Genomic DNA, 21,342 nt, shown 5'->3' on the forward strand with positions numbered 1-21,342 from the left:
GATTGGGATCATCGTGTGTTCTCCACGCTTCCCACTCTTGAGGGTGCAGTGACAAAGCAATGTCTGCTGCACCGTGTACGGAGTATGCCTGCTAAATCTATTCTCGCATAGCTGCTTATCGCCGTCAGCGCTCGGAACACTGACCTCATTTTCACTCCTTGGGCGGGCTGCGAGTCAAGGCCGAGCGGGGAGTTGGAAAAGGTGACATCCTGTCACCCGCTATTCCCTTTTTTTTCTTTCTTTTTTCTTCGTTTTCTTCCTTCAGAGAGCTTTTATGGACGGCGATTATACAACAAAATTAGTCTTTTCTGAAGACTAGCAACAAATAATAATATCATTTCAATTGAAATCAGCATTAACCCCAAATCTCCCGTTTCTCTCTCCCTTTTATTTTATTTTTTTTTTTTTTTTTCCCTTTCTTTCTTATTTTCTTTCCTTTCTGTCTCCCTTAATTCGACCTCCATTGGATCGGATGTATCAAGTTTGATCCGGAACACATCCCAAAAATTTCTGAGAGGCCAATGGACTCTTGCCTGTTGCAACCATGGATACCACGTACATATCGTTCCCAAAACTCGACTATGTGGAAGAATCGGTTGATGGATCAGTCAGAATCGACTGGAACTGCGGCATTTCGAAGCTCAGCCTGGACCTCGTGGCCTGCTCTTGGGCTGCAGTTCTTGCAGCCCTGACTGGAGAAGAGATCCCTGCCTTCAGCCTTAATGGAGACCCAGTAAAAGTTGATCTGGAAAAGAATATCGTCCTGAAAGCAGAGGTGGACGATTTTCGCAAACATGGTCATACCGGAGTATTCACGCTTGATGCGAGTACTCGTCCCCTATGAATTTGTTGCTCACTGCTGACTGGTACCGTAGTCTCCTGAACCCGCGGACGGGTGCCTTGTTGAGGTGAGATGTTCTTTGGAGCAGGGGACTGGGCATATCATTGCCTCAAACTGCACTACTCGTGCCTATCTTTCGCAGATCGGAACGCAGTTTGAGAACCACATTCGTGCAGCCCTCCAGGTGCCCACCAACACGGAGGGCTTGCGATTGTCTATCCTTAATGAACATCCTCAATTGATATCGGGTCCATTGTTTTTGCATGATCTGGTCCGGAATGCCGGTCGGGGTTTGGATCTGGCCTTGGAGTTTCTCGACAAGGATAGGAAACGGCATTTCCTTACTTACGACCAACTACACCTTCGCTCGAAGCACTTGGCTTTGCGTCTCTCTGAAGCATTGCGATCCAGGCCCGCTTCAGCTCTGATTGTCCCAGTCTTGATTCCTCAATCGCCAGACCTATACGTTTCTTGGCTTGGTATCCTCAGATCTGGGGCGGCTGTTTGCCCTCTCAACATTGACGCCCCTTCAGAACGTGTTAATTTCATCGTTAACGACGTTGCTGCGGATGTCGTCGTTACCGTGAAAAGCTTGGCGGGCAGGTTCGACCAGGTTGATAGACCTCTGATCATCATTTTGGCCGACGATGATGCGAACGATATCATCCTCCCAGCGACGCTAGAAAATATCAAAATATACCCCGAAAGCCTTGCATACGTAATGTATACGTCAGGTTCTACTGGATTACCAAAGGGAGTTGGCCTCTCACACCTTGCTGCAACACAAGCCATACTTGCCCACGATGACCATATACCACATTTCAGGAGGTTCCTACAGTTTGCGGCCCCAACCTTTGATGTTTCCGTGTTTGAGATCTTCTTCCCGTTATTTAGAGGCTCAACTTTGGTCGCCTGTGAGCGAAGCCTCATGTTAAATGACCTAGTCGGTGTAATGAACCACTTAGAAGTCGATGGTGCCGAGCTTACTCCTACGGTTGCTGGAGAATTACTTCGCCAAAAGAGTGCTGTGCCTTCTCTTAAAGTTTTGCTTACTATCGGTGAAATGTTGACAAGGCGGGTTGTCGATGAATTCGGCTTTTCAGGTCCCAATGATGGCGTCCTTTACGCCATGTATGGACCCACAGAAGCCACAATTCACTGTACGATTGCTCCCAAACTTCCCGTCGGCTCCCGCGTAGGAAATATTGGAATCCCGTTCACTTCGGTTTCTGCCTTTATCATCCCGATCCAAGCCTCTGTGGATGGAGAACCAGATGTTCTCCCTGTGGGCTGTATTGGAGAACTTGCCGTCGGAGGGCCCCAACTTGCGAACGGGTATCTTAACCGCCCGGAGGAAAACCGCAAAGCATTTATCGATAGCCAGGTTTACGGGCGCCTTTATCGAACCGGTGATAAAGCTCGTCTTCACCCCAATGGCGAACTGGAATGCCTTGGCAGGATTTCTTCCGGGCAAGTGAAGCTCAGGGGTCAGCGTATGGAACTGGGCGAGGTTGAGAGTACAATATATAAGGCACCTGGCGTTCGAAGTGCTGCCGCGTGTGTTGCCGATGGGATCCTTGTTGCCTTCGTGTCCCGAGACACGAGCCTAGATCCCGCGGCCGTACGACAAGTGTGCGAGAAGTGGCTTCCCAAGTTCATGGTTCCAGCCGAGATTATTTGCATGGATGAATTGCCACGGCTCCCATCCGGGAAGATTGACAGGAAAGCCCTCGAAAGCAACTACACCAGCTCAAAGGAGTCTGATGTCCCCGCTGCCTCTTCTTTCGCCTCTGAGGTTGAAGAGAACATTGGTACCTGTGTTGAACATATTCTACATGCTCCAATCGGTCGTTCTGGAAGCTTGGCGGCCCTAGGGCTCGATTCCCTTAAGGCCATTAGATTGGCCTCGGAGTTGCGGGCCATAAGCGTAAATCTTGATGTCACGAGCATCCTAGAGGCTGACTCAGTCCAAGGAATAACATTGGCAATGGAAAGAAGCCTCGTTAAAGGAGCCTCTGACTTTACGCCGAATCTTACTTCAAGTTCATGGGACCCTGTGGTCGATATCACCCACAAGACACTCTCGTCGCTGGGACACTCTTTGACGCCCCAAGATGTGCTCCCATGTAGTCCGATGCAAGTATCCATGATCGCGGAATCTATGCAAAGTAAGAGGGCTTATTCAAACTGGATTGAAGTGGAATTCGGGAATGGCATATCACCAATCGAAATACGCAGTGCCTTCCGTCTGGTTGCTGACCGAAACGAGATTTTGCGATCAGGCTTTGTTGAAGTGAACATGCCCGGACACCCATATGCACAGGTTGTCTGGGAAAGCCTTGATGACTCTGTCTTCGTTGAATGCGACACATTCCATTATGACATAGTGTTCCAAACTCCACAGCATATGCTCCACCCTTTTCAAATTCAACTCAAGAGTCTTTCTGGCGAGGTTAGAGCTCTTGTTCATATCCATCATGCACTTTACGATGGATGGTCATGGGAACATGTTATGAACGACCTCGGGACGTCACTAGAAAAGAAGTTATGCAAGCAGCGCCCACAATATCGGACTTTTGTCGATCATATCTCTAGCTTTCTCAGCTCCCGAAATAGATTAGATTCTATCGATTACTGGCGTGATCTGCTTCAGGGAATCTCCCCTTCACCGTGGCCGAACTTTCAAGATCACAACGACATCCCTCACGGACTAGGTGTGACACAGCGCACATTTAGCATCGACATCAACGATCTTGACGCTGCTACTAGGAACCTTCGCATCAGTCGTCAAACTTTTTTTCAAGGGGCATTAGGCTATCTCCTTGGAGAGTACAATGGAACCTCAGATGTTATTTTTGGTTCTGTGTCTTCGGGTCGGACGATTCCTGTACAAGGTATCGAGGATGTGATTGGACCGTGCATCAACACTCTTCCGGTCCGCTTCAACTTTGACAACCTGCGAAACGTGCAGGATTTACTTGCGACTATTCACAACCTTAACAGAAAATCTCTTACCCACGGATTGCTACCTCTCCGTGATATCAAGGCCGTGTCGGGAGTTGAACCGAGCCTGTCGCTCTTTGACACTCTGTTTGTGTGGCAAGACACACTCAACGGACATCAAGAATCTTCCACAATTGTCAAACAAGTAGCGTCGGCAGACTTCCTAGAGTTTTGTCTCACCTTGGAAGTTGAAATAAAGAACGATGTACTCTGCGCAAAAGCCACTTTCCAAGAGTCCACGCTGTCAACTGCGCAGGTTGATATATTCCTCCGCCAACTTGAGGAATTAGCTTCAATTTTCATACATAAACCGGATCTGAGCCTTAAACATGTTAACGATGAACTGCCGATTTCAGTTCTATCGGCAGAAAATGTTCGATTCACATCTTGCCCTGGCTCTCAAGGCCTTTCAGATGGGGTAAAAGAAGTGGCGGCTCTGGATCCTGAAAGAACCGCAGTTGAGTTCTTGGAGACGTTCGACCCGGATCTTGGTGCCGTGAGCATCCAGAAATTGACCTATGCCGAATTGAATACTCGCTCTGGTCGGCTCGCAAAACAACTTCGCTCCTTTGGGATAGGGTCCGGATCACTAGTTTCAATTGTTTTAGAAAAGTCACTTGGGCTATATGTCTCTATCCTAGCTGTTGTCGATGCAGGTGCTGGTTACGTACCCATCACCCCTCAAACTCCCACTCAGAGGGCTCTTTCTATCATTTCTGAAGCCAGTTGTCGCGTATGTATTACGAGTCCTAATCTTCTAGCTTCATTGGAATTACCGCACGACATTATGGTACTTGATTCGGATGGCAACTTGTTACGGAAATGTGAGAACAGTGGAATCTCTCAGAAAGAACAGGGAATGCCTGTGGCATATGCCATCTTTACTTCAGGGAGCACGGGTGTACCTAAAGGAGTGCTGGTTTCACACGAGAATATGCGAGAAAATATCGCTGTTTTATCCGAGATCTATCCGACACCGCCTGGATCGAAAATGCTTCAGGCCTGCTCCCCAGCTTTTGATGGTCAGTGCATCATCCTCTCCACGAGACTTTCACTTACCGATGCTAGTTTCCGTGTTTGAAATTTTTTTCACCTGGGCTATGGGAATGACACTTTGTTCTGCAACCAACGATATTATTTTCAGAGATATTGAGGGGGCTATCCGCACCCTTGAAGTAACGCACCTCAGTCTTACGCCGTCCGTCGCAGCGCTTGTGCGCTCCCGGAATGTGCCCAAGGTACAATTTCTGGTTACCGCGGGCGAGGCACTGACACCTGAAGTGGCGAAAGAATGGGCTGATGTTGGAGTTTATCAAGGTATTCCCAAACCTTTCACATAAATTACCCGCTACTCATAGATTTTCACTAGGCTACGGTCCCTGCGAAACGACAAATATATGCACTGTGAAACCACGTGTGCGCACCACTGATGTCCTAAGTAACATAGGGAAGCCGTTTAAAAACACCTCTGCCTTTGTCCTTTCCCAGGGGAACACCTTCTCTCCAGTCCCACGAGGCGCAGTTGGCGAGCTGTGTTTCGGTGGAAAGCAAGTTGTAAGTATATTTACTAATTAGGAGCCGCGATGCGTAAGCTAACTATATAGACAGGCTTTGGGTTATTTGAATATGCCAGATGTCACCCAGGAAAAGTTTGTTGAACATCCAGAGTATGGAAAAGTATACCGTTCCGGAGATTACGGCCGCATGCTTCCTGACGGTTCGCTTGCATTTGTAGGCCGTCGAGATGATTTGGTTAAGCTCAGAGGTCAGCGAATTGAACTCGGAGAAGTTAACAGTGCGATCCTTCAGAGCCGAGTCGTGAAGAGCTGCACAACTCTGATATGCGGAGACAAATCCAGCGGCAGTCAGTTACTGGTTTCGTTCTGGGTACCTGTGGCAGATTCTTCCCCCTATATAAAGGTAGACCCAAAGCGTTCCTCGATCTTAACGAAAGAATTATACGATACGATCTCCAAAATCCTTCCGATGTATATGATTCCGTCTTTCATTTTACCTATCGAGACAATACCCGTGACGGTGAATGGAAAAGTTGATAAGAGCCTGCTCGCTGACATGTATTCTAACGCTGCCCCCGACTATTTGGATCTCTTCTCCAATAACGCTGAGATCTCCGACAATTCTGAAGAGCTTTCGGAGACGGAGTCAAGAATTGTGCAACTTGTCGCTGCTGTTACCAAAACCCCAGCGACTGACATTGGCCGTCATTCTTCATTCTATCGCCTAGGCATGGATTCTATCCTAGCAGTATCATTATCGAGACAACTAAAACTATCAGGATTCGGGCAGGTGGATGTTTCAGTCATTATGAAGAACGACACGGTTTCCCGACTTGCTGCTGCCGTAGATCGTGTTTCTGACACCGCTACCACGAAACAGGAAATTTTACCGAATTTCGAAGTGCTGTTCTCTCCTGGATTTATTGAGAAGGCTAGACACGACGTGGAAATGGCTCAAAAGAAAATACGAAAGATATTGCCATGCACGCCTTTGCAAGAAGCTATGTTATCGCAGATGGTTTCTAGCGATCAAAAATCTTATTTCAATCATCTCATCTTTGAAGTGCGGAAGGATATGTCTAGATTGAAGTTTGCATGGGAAGCAATGGTTGCAAGACACGATATTTTGCGAACCTGGTTTCAGTCTACAAATGATGCGCAGCATGCTTTTGCACAAATTGTGTTGGATACCGTAGACCTCCCTTGGAGTTTTATGGAGTGTTCCAGTGCGAATGTGGAGTCCATTATTGAACGTCGAAAGGTTTCCATTCTATCTGCCAGCGGAGTGGCAGTACCATATGCTTTTATAGAGCTTCACAACATTACCACTGGGAAATCCCAGCTGCACCTGTTAATTCACCATGCGCTATATGATGGAGAGGCAATGGGCCAGGTGCTTCAAGAGGTTGAGCAAGTTGTTCTCGATATGGCCTTGCCACCTGTTGTGCCTTTCGACCATTACATCGAGCATATGATCAAGACAGATGTTGAAGCCGCGACTCAGTTTTGGAACAGCCACCTGACTGGGTTCTCTCCGACGTACCTTGTTTCTCCGGTTCCCAATGCATCCGCCACGAAACATAAAGAGTTCCATAGTGTTAGCATTGATTTGGATATACCACTTACCCAAGTGGCCGAGTCGTGCAAGAATGCCTCTGTTACCCTCCTCAGTCTTTTACAGGCTGCCTGGGCGAAGCTGTTATTTTTCTACTCCGAGACCTCGGATATTTGCTTCGGCGACGTTGCCAGTTGCAGAACCCTACCGGTAAATGGCGCAGAGCGTATTGTTGGCCCGTGCTTTAACACCCTTCCCCTAAGGGTCAAGTTGGACAGCAATACAGTCAATAGTGATCTTATGCTACAGTTGCGAAAATTTAAAGCGGACGTGCTTCCGTACCAACTTACGTCGTTACGTCGATTACAATCTCAATTCAGTCCAAGCGGCTCACGGCTATTCGACACTTTACTCCTCCTTCAGAAGGAACCCCAGCGGTTAAACGAAGAAATATGGACCTTGGTTGATGAGCACGGAGATATGGACTTTCCATTCATTTGTGAAATCGTGCCGAACTCTGAGAAGGATGTTCTTCGGGTGTGTCTGTATTGTGACGGATCGAAGACCTCGTTAGACTCTGTTCGTCAAATGCTTGGTGGATATGTTGAGTCGATCCATCACACCCTCCAATACCCATCTGCGAGGGCCACCGATACTAGCGTTGTGAAAAGTGGTATTCCTCCCTTTATCAATATTTCAAGACCTATTGTCGAGAAAGAAACTATGAATGATGATTTGAGGGAATGGTCAAACAAAGCATTGGAGGTTAGGGAGCTAGTATCAGAATTGGCAAAAGTTGAACGGAAGCATATAAAATTGAACACGACAATTTATAAATTGGGTCTTGATAGTATTAATGCAATTCAAATTGCGGCCAACCTACGGGCCAAGGGCTATGAAATTTCGGCTGGTGATATCCTAGAGGTAAGTACTCCTTTGATCAGCCCATATTAAAAATACTAACCGTCACCAGGCTCCTACAATTTCTCAGATTGCCTCTCGGCTAGAAAAGTTAACAGTAAACGGCGAATCCAGTATCATGGAAGCATTTGATTTTAACCCATTCCAAGCTCGCCACTGGGTTTCTGTTTGTACAGAAATCGGTCAACTTGAGGCGAAACTTCAATCGGTGCGTCCATGCACAACAGTCCAAACGGGTATGTTGGCGTTATTCGTTAATTCAGGAGGCAATCTTTATTTCAACCACATGTGTCTTCAATCAACACGTCCGCTAGATATTGACGCCCTAAAAAGGGCATGGGAAGCCGCAGTCGATAGGAACGAGATGCTTCGGACCGGATTTTGTCAAGTCAAGGATGAAGTATCCCCATTTGCAATGATAACATATAAACCTGGTACTTTAGACCTCCCATGGCACGACTATGTGTCTGAGAATGGACAGCTGTTGCACCACGAAGAACCCACTGGCATCGAAATATTGAATCGGCTTCATTACCCAGCCTGGTTCTTGACAGTAGAGTCACTTCCGACCCATACAACTATTCGGTTCTCTGCGCTTCATGCCCTTTATGATGCTCATTCTTTGAATCTCATTTTATCAGAAGTTGCTCGCCAGTATAACGGTGGAATTCTCTTCGACCCGGTCCCCATATCCCCAGTTCTAGGATCAATCTTAACCAAGGGTGCTGAGAAAGATGAAATCACGGAGAAAATATGGGAAGAACTCTGCAAAGGTTGGCCTGTTACAAAATTCCCTGACCTGAATCCTATCCGGACGGATAGACGAGAAATGTGCACCGTCTCTAAGACTTCTTCGGAGTCATTATCAACCATATACACTGGTTGCACCAAGGCTGAAGTCACTTTGCAAGCCGCCGGGCAAGCAGCATGGGCTCGTTTATTAGCTTCCTATGTCGGCGAAATTGACATAGGTTACGGCGTTGTTCTTTCGGGCCGAGACATGTCCGCCGCGGCTCAAGATGTTGTTTTTCCCTGTCTAACTACCGTCCCATCCCGCTACAGGGTGGAGGGAAGTAACAGGGAGCTTGTCCAGGCAGTGATGAAGTTAAATGCACATCTTATCAAAGGGCAACATGTTCCTTTATCCAAGCTTCAACGCATGACCGGTTCAGACACTGCATTGTTTGACACCCTCTTCGTGCACCAGAAATTTATGTCATCCACAAATGATGAGCAATTTTGGACTGTCACCAAAGAGATAGCTACAACAGATGTATGTCCACTAGCTGTCATAATTTATATTCACGCTAACTGAATAAATAGTATCCAGTCTCGATTGAACTCATACCCAAAGGGGATAAACTCGAATTTTGTGTTACATTCAGAAATGATATATTACCAGTTGATCAAGCGCATATATTGATCGATCAGCTTGAATGGCTTCTCTTCGACACTATATTTTCTCCGGAATCCAATTGCGCGCACTTTATGGGGGCTGATCGAAGAATAACCTGCGTCGTGCCCAGAAAGGATGCCTATATCGAGGCTCCAGTTGATCTTTTGCATCAGTTTGTTGAGGTCAACGCTAGTGAATGCCCCTCGAAAATAGCTCTTGAATTTGCCTCTAGGTCTTCCGAAGTGGAGGATAAACTGATAGTCAGGAGTTGGACATACAAAGAATTCAACGACCAAGGAAACAAATATGCCAATCTCCTTTTGCAGCTAGGGGCGTCCAAATCAAAATTAATCGGAATTTGTTTTGACAAGTGCCCTGAAGCATATTTTGCAATCCTCGCTATTTTGAAGGTAGGATCTGCTTATGTGGCATTGGATCCTGGGGCCCCTATTGCGCGGAAAAAGTTTATCATGGAAGATTCGGGCTCTAATTTCCTCCTATGCACATCTGATAAGAAGGAAGAATTAATGGGAATAGATGGCGTCAAAGTTCTAGCACTAGATGAAGCAGGGCTTTTGAATGGTCTCTCAAGCAGCTCTCCGATTCTTGAACACCCAATCAGTGGCGACGATACTTGCTATTGTTTGTATACTTCAGGGAGCACGGGGACACCAAAGGGTTGCGAGATAACACACAGCAACGCAATACAAGCAATGCTCTCGTTCCAAAGATTATTTGCAGGACACTGGGATGATTCGTCCCGCTGGCTCCAATTTGCATCGTTCCACTTCGATGTCAGTGTCTTAGAGCAATATTGGAGCTGGAGCGTCGGTATCTGTGTCACTTCTTGTCCCAGGGATATCCTATTTGAGGACTTAGCTGGGGTTATTAGACAGCTGGAGATAACGCATATCGATCTAACGCCGAGCTTGGCCCGTTTACTCCAGCCTGACGAAGTGCCGTCGCTTTGCCGTGGCGTCTTTATCACCGGCGGTGAGGCACTAAAGCAAGAGATCTTAGATACGTGGGGAGAAAAGCAAGTGATATATAACGGGTACGGGCCCACGGAGGTTACTATCGGGTGTACCATGCTTCCAAGAGTAACGCAATGGGACAAACCGTCCAACATTGGACCTCAATTTGATAATGTGGGCTCTTTCGTCTTCAAACCGGGTACTAATATTCCGGTGCTAAGAGGGGGCATTGGTGAGCTGTGTGTGTCTGGCCCTCTCGTAGGTCGAGGCTATTTAAATAGGCCTGAATTGACTGAGGAGAGATTCAAATATCTTGACGAGTGGGGTGAAAGGGTATACCGTACCGGCGACCTTGTACGGATGCTTCATGACGAAAGTTTCTGCTTCCTTGGTCGTATGGATGACCAAGTCAAACTGCGTGGTCAACGGCTTGAGATCGACGAAATCAACCACGTTATCAAGTCAGCTTCAGCGGAAATAGGAGAGGTGGTGACAATGGTGTTAAAGCATCTCTCTGCGGGTAAAGAGCAGCTTGTTTCTTTCATCACTCGAGGAGAACTTTCTGAAAAGGAGGCAATTCTTGGTTTTGACACGGGAGACCATGTCCACGAGACCCTGAATGACATCCGAAGATGCTGTAGCCTCCAACTTCCAGGATATATGGTCCCAACGCATGTTATTCCACTTACCCGATTCCCTTTGTCTCCAAATAATAAGATTGAAAATAAAAAGTTGAAGGAAATTTACGCGAACTTGACTCTGGAGCAAATGCAGAAGCTTTCACCACAAAATGAGGAAAATACCACGAATGCATCAAGAGAGACGAAAAAGATTATATCGATTGTCTCCCGGTTGGCCGGCTGTGACGAAACGATTATCTCACCGTGGTCCAATATATTCCAGCTCGGGCTGGATTCTATCTCTGTCATATCTTTGGCTCGGTCCCTCAAAGAAGCAGGTTTCTGCACTGCTCAGTCGGCTCTCATTATGAAAAGTAAGGCGACATGTTTTACCCTCCCTGAGTATTCCCAGAATTTTTGCTAAAACATCCTTTTAGACCCCGTAATCTCCGCTCTTTCAGAAATATTGCGCTCGTCCAACCGTAGTGAAAGTTCCGATGGCCGGCTATACCAGAATGCTAGACAAGCAATTGCCGCTTTTGCACACAAGCATCTTGCATCACTTGCTACTGAGCTCTGTGTCTCTATCAATGCTATTGAAGCTGTATGCCCTTGCTCACCATTGCAAGATGGGATGATATACAAGTGTCTTGAGAGCGCAAGCCGTGCATACGTCTCAAATTTTACCTTTGAGTTGTTACCAGATGTGGATATTTTCCAGCTGATGGCCGCTTGGCGAAAGGTTCAGGAGACTGTCCAAATTCTACGCACAAAATTCCCTGTCACAGCAGATGGTTATGCACAAGTGGTGTTAAGAGAAGATAAATTTCCCTGGTTCGAATTTGAAACCACGAACTCTTCCGAGGTTTCTAATATTTCGCGGGATAGGTACATGAAGTGGAGATCCACTCTTCATCATTTTAATGACAGGCTCTGGGAAATTGGGGTTGTATCTGGGCCATCCAGTAGAGTAATGTGCTTGAACATCTTCCACGGCCTATACGACGGGAACAGCCTTCCACTTCTTCTTGAAAGGGTTGCAGAAGCATACTTCAATGCCGCGCACACAGAAACGCTGTCTTATATTGATGTGTTGCCGCTCGGTCCATTTTGCAGGCAACCCGATGCGCAATCCTTCTGGACCCGACATTTGCGAGACGCTCCAGCACGAACGATACCTTCCAACCCAAATAGTTCTGAAAGCGAAGTACATAGCCTGGCTATTGAGATACCCGCAATGAAGCGACTCGAAGAGATAAGACGAAGGTTGAATGTTACGGAACAAGCAGTAGTCCATGGTTGCTGGCTGTACGTCTTTGAAAAGCACTTTGGCTTCGTTCCGACTCTTGGAATTGTGAGTTCAGGGAGAGCCTTGGATTTTGATGGTGCAGATAAAGTTATCGGGCCTTTATTCAACACGATTCCATGCCATGTCCCTTTCTTCGGCCTGGATTCATTATCGGAACTTGTTCAGGCTTGTCATGATTTCCATGTTTCTGCTATCTCATTCCAGCACACTCCATTACGGGATATTATGAAATGGACAGGACGAAGTGCCGACAATCCTCTCTTCGACAGCCTCTTCGTTTTTCAGAAAGATCTTGCGCATGCCAGTAGGCTTGGAAGTTCACTCTGGAGCCCCACGGAAACTCAAGCTGAGGCTGACTATCCTTTAGCATTTGAAGCTAGAGACGATGGAGGCGAATCCCTGACCACTAGTATTGTTGGAAAAGAACAGATCCTGACTTCAAAAGCAATCGGAAAACTGTTGAGTCAATTCAAGGACACATTATTGGGATTCCTGGACGACCAATCAATTAAGCTCCAGCCTTCGGATGATATATCAATCCTCAATCATACAGCACCTAGCAATGGTGTTAAGGAAAAGCACGATTCAGCCCAAGGGCCTTTGACAAATGGTACCTCCAAGTTCGAATGGAGTGCGAAAGCCAAGAAACTTCGCCAGGAGATCTCCAGGCTGGCCAATACCGACGATGAGGCGGTTAGTGAGAATACTTCGATCTTGGAACTTGGCTTGGATAGCATTGATGCAATCAAACTTTCCTCAAGGATGAAGAATTTGGGCATATCCCTCCCTGTCAGCAGAATCATGCATTGTCGAACGATTAAATCTATGATGAAAGAAGTTGTTGCCGATATACAAAGAGATGACGACTCGTTCAAGACTCTGATTAGTCTAGAAAAAGCACTTCGCTCATGTTTAGAAGCAGACAATGTGGACCTTGAAGGTATCGATCATGTTCTTCCTGCAACGCCACTGCAAGAAGGGATGCTTGCGGAAATGATTGGATCCGATTACTCCCATTATTTCAACCATGATGTTCTAGAAATCGAGCCACATGTGGACGTTGATAAACTAAGGAACGCATTTGTGAAGGCAGTTGAAGAAAGTCCCATTCTGAGGACGACTTTCACGCAAGTCTCAGATCCGAGTTTGCCCTTCGCATTTGCGCAGCTAGTCTATTCGGCAAACTTCAAACTAAATTGGAAAGAAATAGACATGGCTGGAAGGTCGATCGATGATATATTTGAGCAAGAGAAATTAGAGGCAATCAAGAGCGGCTTACGATCTCCTCCGTATAGACTACGCTTTCTGCGAAGTGGAGCCAAAAGATTATTGCTTATTTCCATTGCCCATGCGCTATACGACGGTTGGTCACTCGACTTATTTCACCACACTATAGCAACGCTCTACCTCGGCAACAGCTACCAACGGCCATCGTATCATAGTACTCTAGAACATATTATCAATTCAGCCAGCAATGAGAAAGCCCTGCAGTTCTGGAAAGGGTATTTGGAAGGAGTTCGGCCGGTATCTTTCCCAGAAAAGCCTGGATCAAACACGGACGAAATCCATCGGGATGAAATTGCCGTTAAAATTTCCAGTTCGAATGTTATAGACTTCTGCAAAAGCCAGGGAATTACACCTCAGACCCTAGGGTTGACCTGCTGGTTGATGGTACTTGCGGGTTATTTGCGCCAACTTGATGTTGTGTGTGGTACCGTGATGCTAGGCAGAGACACTGTTGATGGTGAGCAAGTAATGTTCCCCACAATGAATTCTGTCGCTATACGTGGAATCCTTCACGGCTCCCGGCGTGAGATGCTCCAGTATGTGCAAGAAATGTTGGGCCTGATCCTTAATAACCAGCACTTTCCACTCAGAAAAGTGAAAGCCTTGTCCAAAATTGGAGCAAAATCTCTCTTTGATACACTGTTTATATACCAGAAAAGACCAGGAGGAGAGGAGAAGGTCTTATATAAGTCTGTTCAGAGTTCTTCTGATGTTGAGTACCCTGTATGCACTGAGATGGAGCTGTCCAATAACTCTGTTATCTGGCGGGTTGCGTGCAAGAGCTCAGTGTTAAGCAGCTCCGACACGGCAAGCCTCCTTGATCGGATTGAAAATTGTTTGTTGGAGCTCGTTCACAACCCCAACGAGCCTACTGTGGATTTCCGAGATGAATCAGCGACAATCTGCGGCTTGACATTTTCAACCGCCTCGTTGAATGGGGTTAAGGACTCTTACCTATTGGATAAAGAGAATTCACTAGCAGAGTCATGGACGCCTTTGGAAGAGGCTATCAGATCGATACTATCATCAGTGGCAAACATTTCAGAAGCGGAAGTTACAAAGGATACAACCCTTTTCCATATTGGTCTCGACAGCATTAGCGCAATTAAAGTGTCATCCTTGCTACGGAACAGATCAATCACTCTTGCAGTTAGTGACATGTTGCGCGCTGGTACCGTTCGAAAAATGGCGGAGGTTGCGAAAATTGCCAAAGCAAAAACGGAAGTACGTGACTCTAAATCCATATGCCTCGGGGCGTTGAAGGATGTCGATATCACCACTCTGCTACGCTCTCATAACATACAGCCAGGGGACATCGAAGGCGTGTACCCAGCAACTTCTGGTCAGGTATACATGTTAAAGATGTGGGAACGCTCAAATGGGGCAGTGTTCTTCCCTGATTTCTTTTATCGTGTGGAAGGAGATATAGCAGCAGAGGAGCTTGAAAGGAGGTGGGATAAGGTCATTTGCCAGGTCCCAATTCTTCGCACGGAGTTTTTCGCAATAGGAAACCGCGATATCCCGTTTGTGCAGGTAGTTTTCAGAGCTACCAACAATCCAATAGCCTGGCGAGACAAGTTGAGAGACCTTTTGGACAGGCAGCAAGAAGGTGCTTCAAAGTTCGTGACTCTATATGCCTCACGACAAGGTTCGGAAACAATTGTAAGATTGCATATACATCACGCACTTTACGACGCTGTGAGCTTGGAACACATTGTCAGTCTGCTTTCGATTGGTTGTCCCGATGGAGATATATCGTCGAGATTGAAAACGGATATATCAGAATTCGTCGCCTTCAATACTATCAGCTCACCATTAGAAGCCCGGAAAGCATTCTGGACGACGTACTTGACAAAAGCGAGCTTGGAACGCAAGTTTCTACAGGAGACCTTGATCGACTGGCCCGGCATGACACAAAACTATCGCCCTTCTCTTATCGCAGAAGTTGGAACGCTAGATAGCATTAGTCGAAAACTCGGCGTCTCCATTCAAGCGCTATTTTTGGCTGTGTATGCTAAGATGCACATAAGGTTCCTTTCCAGCCCGTCGCACTCTGCTCTAGAGAATTTGGTCATTGGTCTCTATCTTGCCAACAGGTCTCACGCAATGGACGGACTTCCGGAGCTTGTCGCCCCCACCCTGAATATTGTTCCACTTTGCATTGGAAACCCTACAAACCACAGCGTGACTCAGCTGGCGCGAGCTATTCAAAGCGACTTGCATGAGATCAGCAATGCGCAGAACTCCTGTGTTTCCTTGCATGAAATTGCAGATTGGACTGGAGTCACGTTGGACACGGTGGTGAATTTCCTGAGATACCCAGACCCCACCGGAGATGGCGATGGCGCGTTGCACCGGTTGACGCCTCTCGAAGAATCGGAAATACCAGAGGCTCTAGCAAATGGAAGTATCCCAAATGCGACACCAAACTCAAGAAGGACAACTGAGATACCTCTAGAGTCGGTGGCCGCGCTCAACAACGAACAGCCCGGATCAGAAAATCGCATACCAAGCCTCGAAGCGGCGTATAAGGTAAGCTTGAAAAGAGACATGTCTTTCGATTACATCCCCACATGGAGTGCCTTCGCTAACACAGAGAACGATGTAGCCCTCAGTTGATATTGAAGTCGCCATCCGGAACAATGCGTTGGACGTTGGTATTTTTGGCCCCAAAAGCCGACTCGATTCCGGCCTCTCTGATACAATACTTGGCGAGCTGAAGCAGGAGTTACTTGCGGTATCACGAAGTGAGGAATGAGAGAATAGGCTGGCAACTAAGGTAGATGGTGCACATATAGCAGGATATATTCCGTAGTAAATACAAAAGATGGTAGCGCGCCCCTCGCGGCTCTCGGTCCACCCGGTTCATTTTTGTTGGTGTTTTGGTCCACAATCTCCGCCCACCGACGCCAAAGTGGGAGCGGGCAGCGGGAGTTTGACGTCACTGGCTTAGTCCGGCGGAGTGGGGTGCTTAGATAATCGCAGTAAACAGAGCAAACAGCCCGTTATCAACGCGCCAAGACGCACTAGCCTAATCAGGCGGGTCACAACAAACGCGTGATTCGCGCGTCCAGCCCACTTCCTTCCCAAGCGGGCAACAACAATAATAAGAAGCGGCTTCCCTCTCGCCCCCCGTCCCCGTGATCCAGACTTCGCCATGTCGGGCAGCATCGTCCGCTTCACCTCGTCCACTCTGTGCTCCTCGCCGTCCCACCGCACGCCCGCACTCATTCCCCCATCCAAGCTCACTACTCTTCGGCACCCAATATCGCCCGTGGTTTCGTGACGCGCCACGCTGGTCCTGAGTCCGCGTTGGTCCAAATTATCACGGCGGTAAATTCCAGGCTTGCGACACGAAGCGTTGCAACCCTTCGAGCCCTATTGCCCTTTCGTTCAGATCGCCACCTCAACACGCGCGCTTGTTTGAGCCACGATCCTCCACACCAGGCTCCTTTGCGTCAGAGTCCTCGAAAATTGAGACGGCTATTGGGCTTGAGGCTGTCCTGCAACGTGGATCGAGCCCGGTGGCACGTTTGAGAGTTTGCGCGGATGGAGGAAACACCCGGACTCGATTCCTCCAATACATTGTGACGCGTTTGCTGGCCTTAATTCACTCGTTTGACCCGTTTGTTTTGCGTGATCCATTGTTGACAATCTCAGATGCTCCCAGACAATCTGAAGGATTTATAACTCTGTCAGAAGATTAGTGTGGATATTGCTTTAACTGTGACATTTCTTCCTTCACACCCTTTTCCTCTGCACACCTCTGAACGCTTCCTCAAGTCCTGGTCTGTATGGGATCCTGAGTGTTTCTTTGAACGCGACTACAATATCAGTGTTGCTTTCCACTCATTGCTCAGACTTCAGTGGGGTGGCCAAAGCCAACAATGGTTGCTTCGTTCTCACCGCACCGTGACGCGGGCGGCACTCTACACTTCCCTTCACCATCTGGTCTTCACCATTCACACACCAGCTCTGCGCTGAACCAGCTCCGTCGCTCGCTTTCCAGATCGCCCTCCAAAGGAGCTGACTTTAGACTCCTCTCGCCGTCAAGGCTGCATACTTCACCTGTGAAGCACGCGCAATTTATTTCTTCCCTCTCTCCGTCAAAACGAGCGTCCTCTCAAGGAAACCTATTATTCGTTTCTACAGGAACCTCACCGCCTGTTGCCATCCCCTTCTCACCGAGCGCGAGGCTTCATCGTCCCGGAATTCGACGACACGGTAGTCTATCCTCAACGAGATTGAGAATGTTGCCGTCAAGCCCCGCAAAACGTATCCTCGCCGAATCTCGCGACCACGGAAATGCGGTATCTTCCCAAGGCATCGCAAAGGAAAATTTGGAGAATAAATCGGTTCTTCCTGCAATGACGACGGAACCTCTCACCTCCCAGGAAAATTCTACCAGCTGCGTGTCTCCAACAGAGCCGCTCGAGGGCGTTTCAGTACCAAAACTAGCACCGACGAGAATAGAGAAACGGCGAAGTGGAAATTTCGGTTCAGTTAGCCCTCTAAAACGCGGGGATGGACCCATGAACCTGGATCAACAGAATTTCGGAAGTCCTGTGGCCAAACGAAGAAGTGTTCAGGTTGCAAATTTTAGCACCGAATTTGATCTCTTTGAAAATAACGTCGAGGCTTCGAACGATCAGTCGAAGAACGACACTGAAGAGCCCGAATATCATACCCCTCTCTTTCCCCAATCCCCATCCCTATTCTCCAATATTCCCAAACGATCATCTTCCTTGCGAAGATCTACTCTTCAACAGCGTCAAAACGATCGCCTCCTTTTTTCCCACAGTAAGACTACTCCTGACCAAAGTCCTGAGATCCCACCAACGACCCCAATGGTTCTGCGCAGTCGCCAGCGCATGTCTCTCGAAAGCAACATATTTTCTCCCGCGAAACGTGACGCTTTTACCCCATCAAACGGAATTTTTGCAAGCACCTCTACTCCAGCTCCTTCGCAGTTTACGGGGTTCGGACAGCCCATACCCAGTGCACACCCTCTATCAAGAACTATCACACAGTCTTCTTCAAGCTCCAGTCTAGCAGATGACTCTCCCACCCATGCACCGGTTCCTGCTAGGCCTGGAAGCCCCCATCCTATTCTCAATTTCTCCAAATCTCTTCCAGCTGGGACCTCGAGACCACTTGTTTCAAGCCGCCTCCAACATGAAGAATCTAATGCCTCCGACTCTTCATTTGCAACACCCGAAAATTACAGGCTTGTAAAGCCCCTGCCAGCGGCATTCATGTCTACTGGTCTGATCTCGAAAAAGAATAGAAATGCTACGGATGCTCACAATGCGTCTCTTGTTAGCAAGAACATGCCAGATACGCCATGCAAACGAACTTCAACTATGTTACCAACACGAAAGCCTTTCGCTCAATGTTTCGATGGCGATACGCCCAATTTCAGGGCCTCAGGCTCCCCTTGGACCCCGACCAACACCTCAACCGTCGCTGGCAAAACCCCTGCACCTAAGGGCATGGGTATTTTTGGTAGAAGTTTTATTAAGCCCGCACTTTCCCGTCGAGGAAGCATTGTTAGTATAGATGGTGACGATAGCCCTCATTTTCATTCTCCTTCCATGAACCATGATAGCCAGCTGGCTATGGATTCGGACCTGCCACCAACTCCTACCAAGAAGACTTTTGGGTCTTCATTATCTCAGTTTTCCGGTTCGCAAGCCCAGAGTATAAACCATACACCCGGGTCAACATTCGAATCAGGAGCTGGCCCTGGACCCTGTTGTAAGTTCTCAGTGAAAAGGTTTTCCTTATCGTTCAGCTACTGAGATATATATATATAGCGAGCCCGCTTAACCGTAAATCGATTGATCACATGTCTCCTCATACTCCTCAAGAACACATCTTACCCCTTGATCCCAGTGGATTGTCAATTTCGAACAATGATCATAACTTTGGGCAGGGTTCTCATTCTGTTAACCTCCCTGCTACACCAACTGGCCCGCGAGAATATTTCTCCAATCTTGGGAAACGCTCCACAATTTCACTTGGCGGCTACAACGCACCGGACGTCGACCAGTGTCTAACTTCCCGGTTCGACAAAGTTGAACTTATAGGTACCGGGGAATTCTCACAGGTATACTGCGTGACCGAGCGCCAGTCAGTTACCCCTTTCCAGGCGAATATGTCCGGATCCTCAAGGAAACCGACGTCCCCGCAACGTCTGTGGGCTGTAAAAAAGGCTAAGCAGCCTTTTACCGGAGTGAAAGATCGTGAGAGAAAAAATACCGAAGTCGTGATACTGAAAGCCCTAACGAACTCTGACCACGTTATCTCCTTTGCTGATAGCTGGGAATACAATAACCATCTCTATATTCAGACTGAATTCTGTGAGGAGGGCAGCCTTGATGTTTTCCTTTCACAAGTGGGTCTTAAAGCCAGACTTGATGATTTCCGTATCTGGAAAATTCTCTTGGAGCTGTCACATGTAAGAGTGAATGCCGTCCCAAATGATCGCTCTCCTTCTAACATTTCCACAGGGCCTGAAATGCATCCATGATGCGGGGTTCATTCATCTAGACTTGAAACCCGCAAATATTTTGATCACTTTCGAAGGCGTTCTGAAAATTGCAGACTTTGGCATGGCAACTCGCTGGCCTGCTTCCGAAGGTATTGAAGGGGAAGGCGACCGGGAATATATTGGCCCAGAGGTTCTTATGGGAAGATATGATAAGCCAGCAGATATCTTTGCACTCGGGCTCATTATGTTCGAGATTGCTGGCAATGTGGAGTTGCCTGATAATGGAGTATCGTGGCAAAAACTTCGAAACGGCGATATGAGCGACGTTCCTAGTTTGACCTGGAGTTCCGAGACTAGCATCCTCCGTGACGCTTCTGGGAACCCATTGTCAAACAGTTGCTCATTCGATGATTTGTACTCGGCAGAAGAACCGTTGACTCTTGACATGCTTTCAGGGGAACACAATCCGATTAAAACTCAACCAAATCTGGGGTCAGCTCGTAGCGGCGAACTTTCCGAACCTCCGGATTTCATGATTAACCCGAACAGTGAGGGTGCCCTTGATAAAATTGTTCGATGGATGATATCGCCTGACCCGATTGATCGACCTGTGGCCGACCAAGTCATTCAATCTCTCGGTGTCCAATGGACGGTGCGACGTCGCCGTGCCGGTGCCACGATCTACGAGGGAAACTGGGGTCCAGCTGACGAAGTACTTGTTGAAGACGCCGAAATGATCGATGTCTAGACGTCAGTTTGGCTCTTTCTAGCGGCGTTCTTTGCATAAGACATTTGCACAAGCGGGGTTACCAGGGGCGTTTCGTGGACTTCAACTGTACATTTAACCGGATACCTTTGTGGTTCGACATCATTTGGGACGTTTTTTACGGGATTTCTAGGAACGGCTAACATTTCCTCTTATCAATGGTCACGGAGGTAAAAAAAAAGGGGGGCGGATCCGGCCACAACTTTACACTATTTAATGAGTTTCCTTTCCTCTACACTTGCATTTAACGTGCAACATGCATTCGGAAGAAGCATCCTTTGGCATTTCTACTTCGATACCATGTTTTGTTAAGATGATTATTATTCCCCTTTGCTGCTTTTTGCATCTACTTGGCAGGTCATTCTAGGGCTCTCTTGAACCTTTTTTTCTTTTTTTAATATCAATACTGTCTTGCCTGCTTTTTTCCTATTGCATGACCGACCTCTGTCACCCCATCGGGCACGAATTTCCTTTTTATTCTCTGTATCAAGTTTCTAAACTTTTTAGGGCACAGCCGATTCCTTGCCTTTTCTTTAACTAGACCTGTTAATTAATATTACTTGATACCATCCTGTTTGTACAATAACCCCTGATAGAATGAATGATGATCCAGCCAGTTCAACCAACATTCTTCCTACTTTCTGGTCCACAATCCTGCTA

The 21,342-nt window shown here is 47.4% G+C and overlaps 2 protein-coding genes across 2 annotated transcripts; both read left to right on the forward strand.

Annotated features, from left to right (window-relative positions):
- Positions 1 to 32: 32 nt before the first annotated feature.
- Positions 33 to 16,282, forward strand: CIMG_00941 (amino acid adenylation domain-containing protein). Its single transcript, XM_001247169.2, has 9 exons — positions 33 to 823; positions 876 to 4,866; positions 4,913 to 5,161; positions 5,214 to 5,398; positions 5,453 to 7,840; positions 7,890 to 9,110; positions 9,161 to 11,201; positions 11,265 to 15,955; positions 16,032 to 16,282. Exons 1-9 carry the CDS (start codon positions 545 to 547, stop codon positions 16,179 to 16,181), a joined length of 15,195 nt encoding a protein of 5,064 aa, XP_001247170.2. The 5' UTR covers positions 33 to 544; the 3' UTR covers positions 16,182 to 16,282.
- Positions 16,283 to 16,568: 286 nt separating this feature from the next.
- Positions 16,569 to 21,309, forward strand: CIMG_00940 (WEE protein kinase). The gene is made up of 3 exons (XM_001247168.2): positions 16,569 to 19,180; positions 19,240 to 19,883; positions 19,936 to 21,309. The coding sequence occupies exons 1-3, from the start codon at positions 17,311 to 17,313 to the stop codon at positions 20,662 to 20,664; spliced, it is 3,243 nt and encodes a 1,080-aa protein (XP_001247169.2). The 5' UTR covers positions 16,569 to 17,310; the 3' UTR covers positions 20,665 to 21,309.
- Positions 21,310 to 21,342: the final 33 nt, after the last annotated feature.

This window comes from Coccidioides immitis (genome assembly GCF_000149335.2).
Source record: "Coccidioides immitis RS genomic scaffold supercont3.1, whole genome shotgun sequence".
Classification (NCBI taxonomy): Eukaryota; Fungi; Ascomycota; class Eurotiomycetes; order Onygenales; family Onygenaceae; genus Coccidioides; species Coccidioides immitis.

Excerpts from the sequence above, each read along its gene's own strand:
- CIMG_00941 (XM_001247169.2), top strand. The coding sequence starts at position 545 with ATGGATACCACGTACATATCGTTCCCAAAACTCGACTATGTGGAAGAA. Across the intron at positions 4,867-4,912 it reads CTGCTCCCCAGCTTTTGATG|TTTCCGTGTTTGAAATTTTT; the intron begins GTCAGTGCATCA and ends TACCGATGCTAG. Across the intron at positions 5,399-5,452 it reads GTTTCGGTGGAAAGCAAGTT|GCTTTGGGTTATTTGAATAT; the intron begins GTAAGTATATTT and ends CTATATAGACAG.
- CIMG_00940 (XM_001247168.2), top strand. The coding sequence starts at position 17,311 with ATGGTTGCTTCGTTCTCACCGCACCGTGACGCGGGCGGCACTCTACAC. Across the intron at positions 19,181-19,239 it reads AGCTGGCCCTGGACCCTGTT|CGAGCCCGCTTAACCGTAAA; the intron begins GTAAGTTCTCAG and ends ATATATATATAG. Across the intron at positions 19,884-19,935 it reads TTCTCTTGGAGCTGTCACAT|GGCCTGAAATGCATCCATGA; the intron begins GTAAGAGTGAAT and ends ACATTTCCACAG.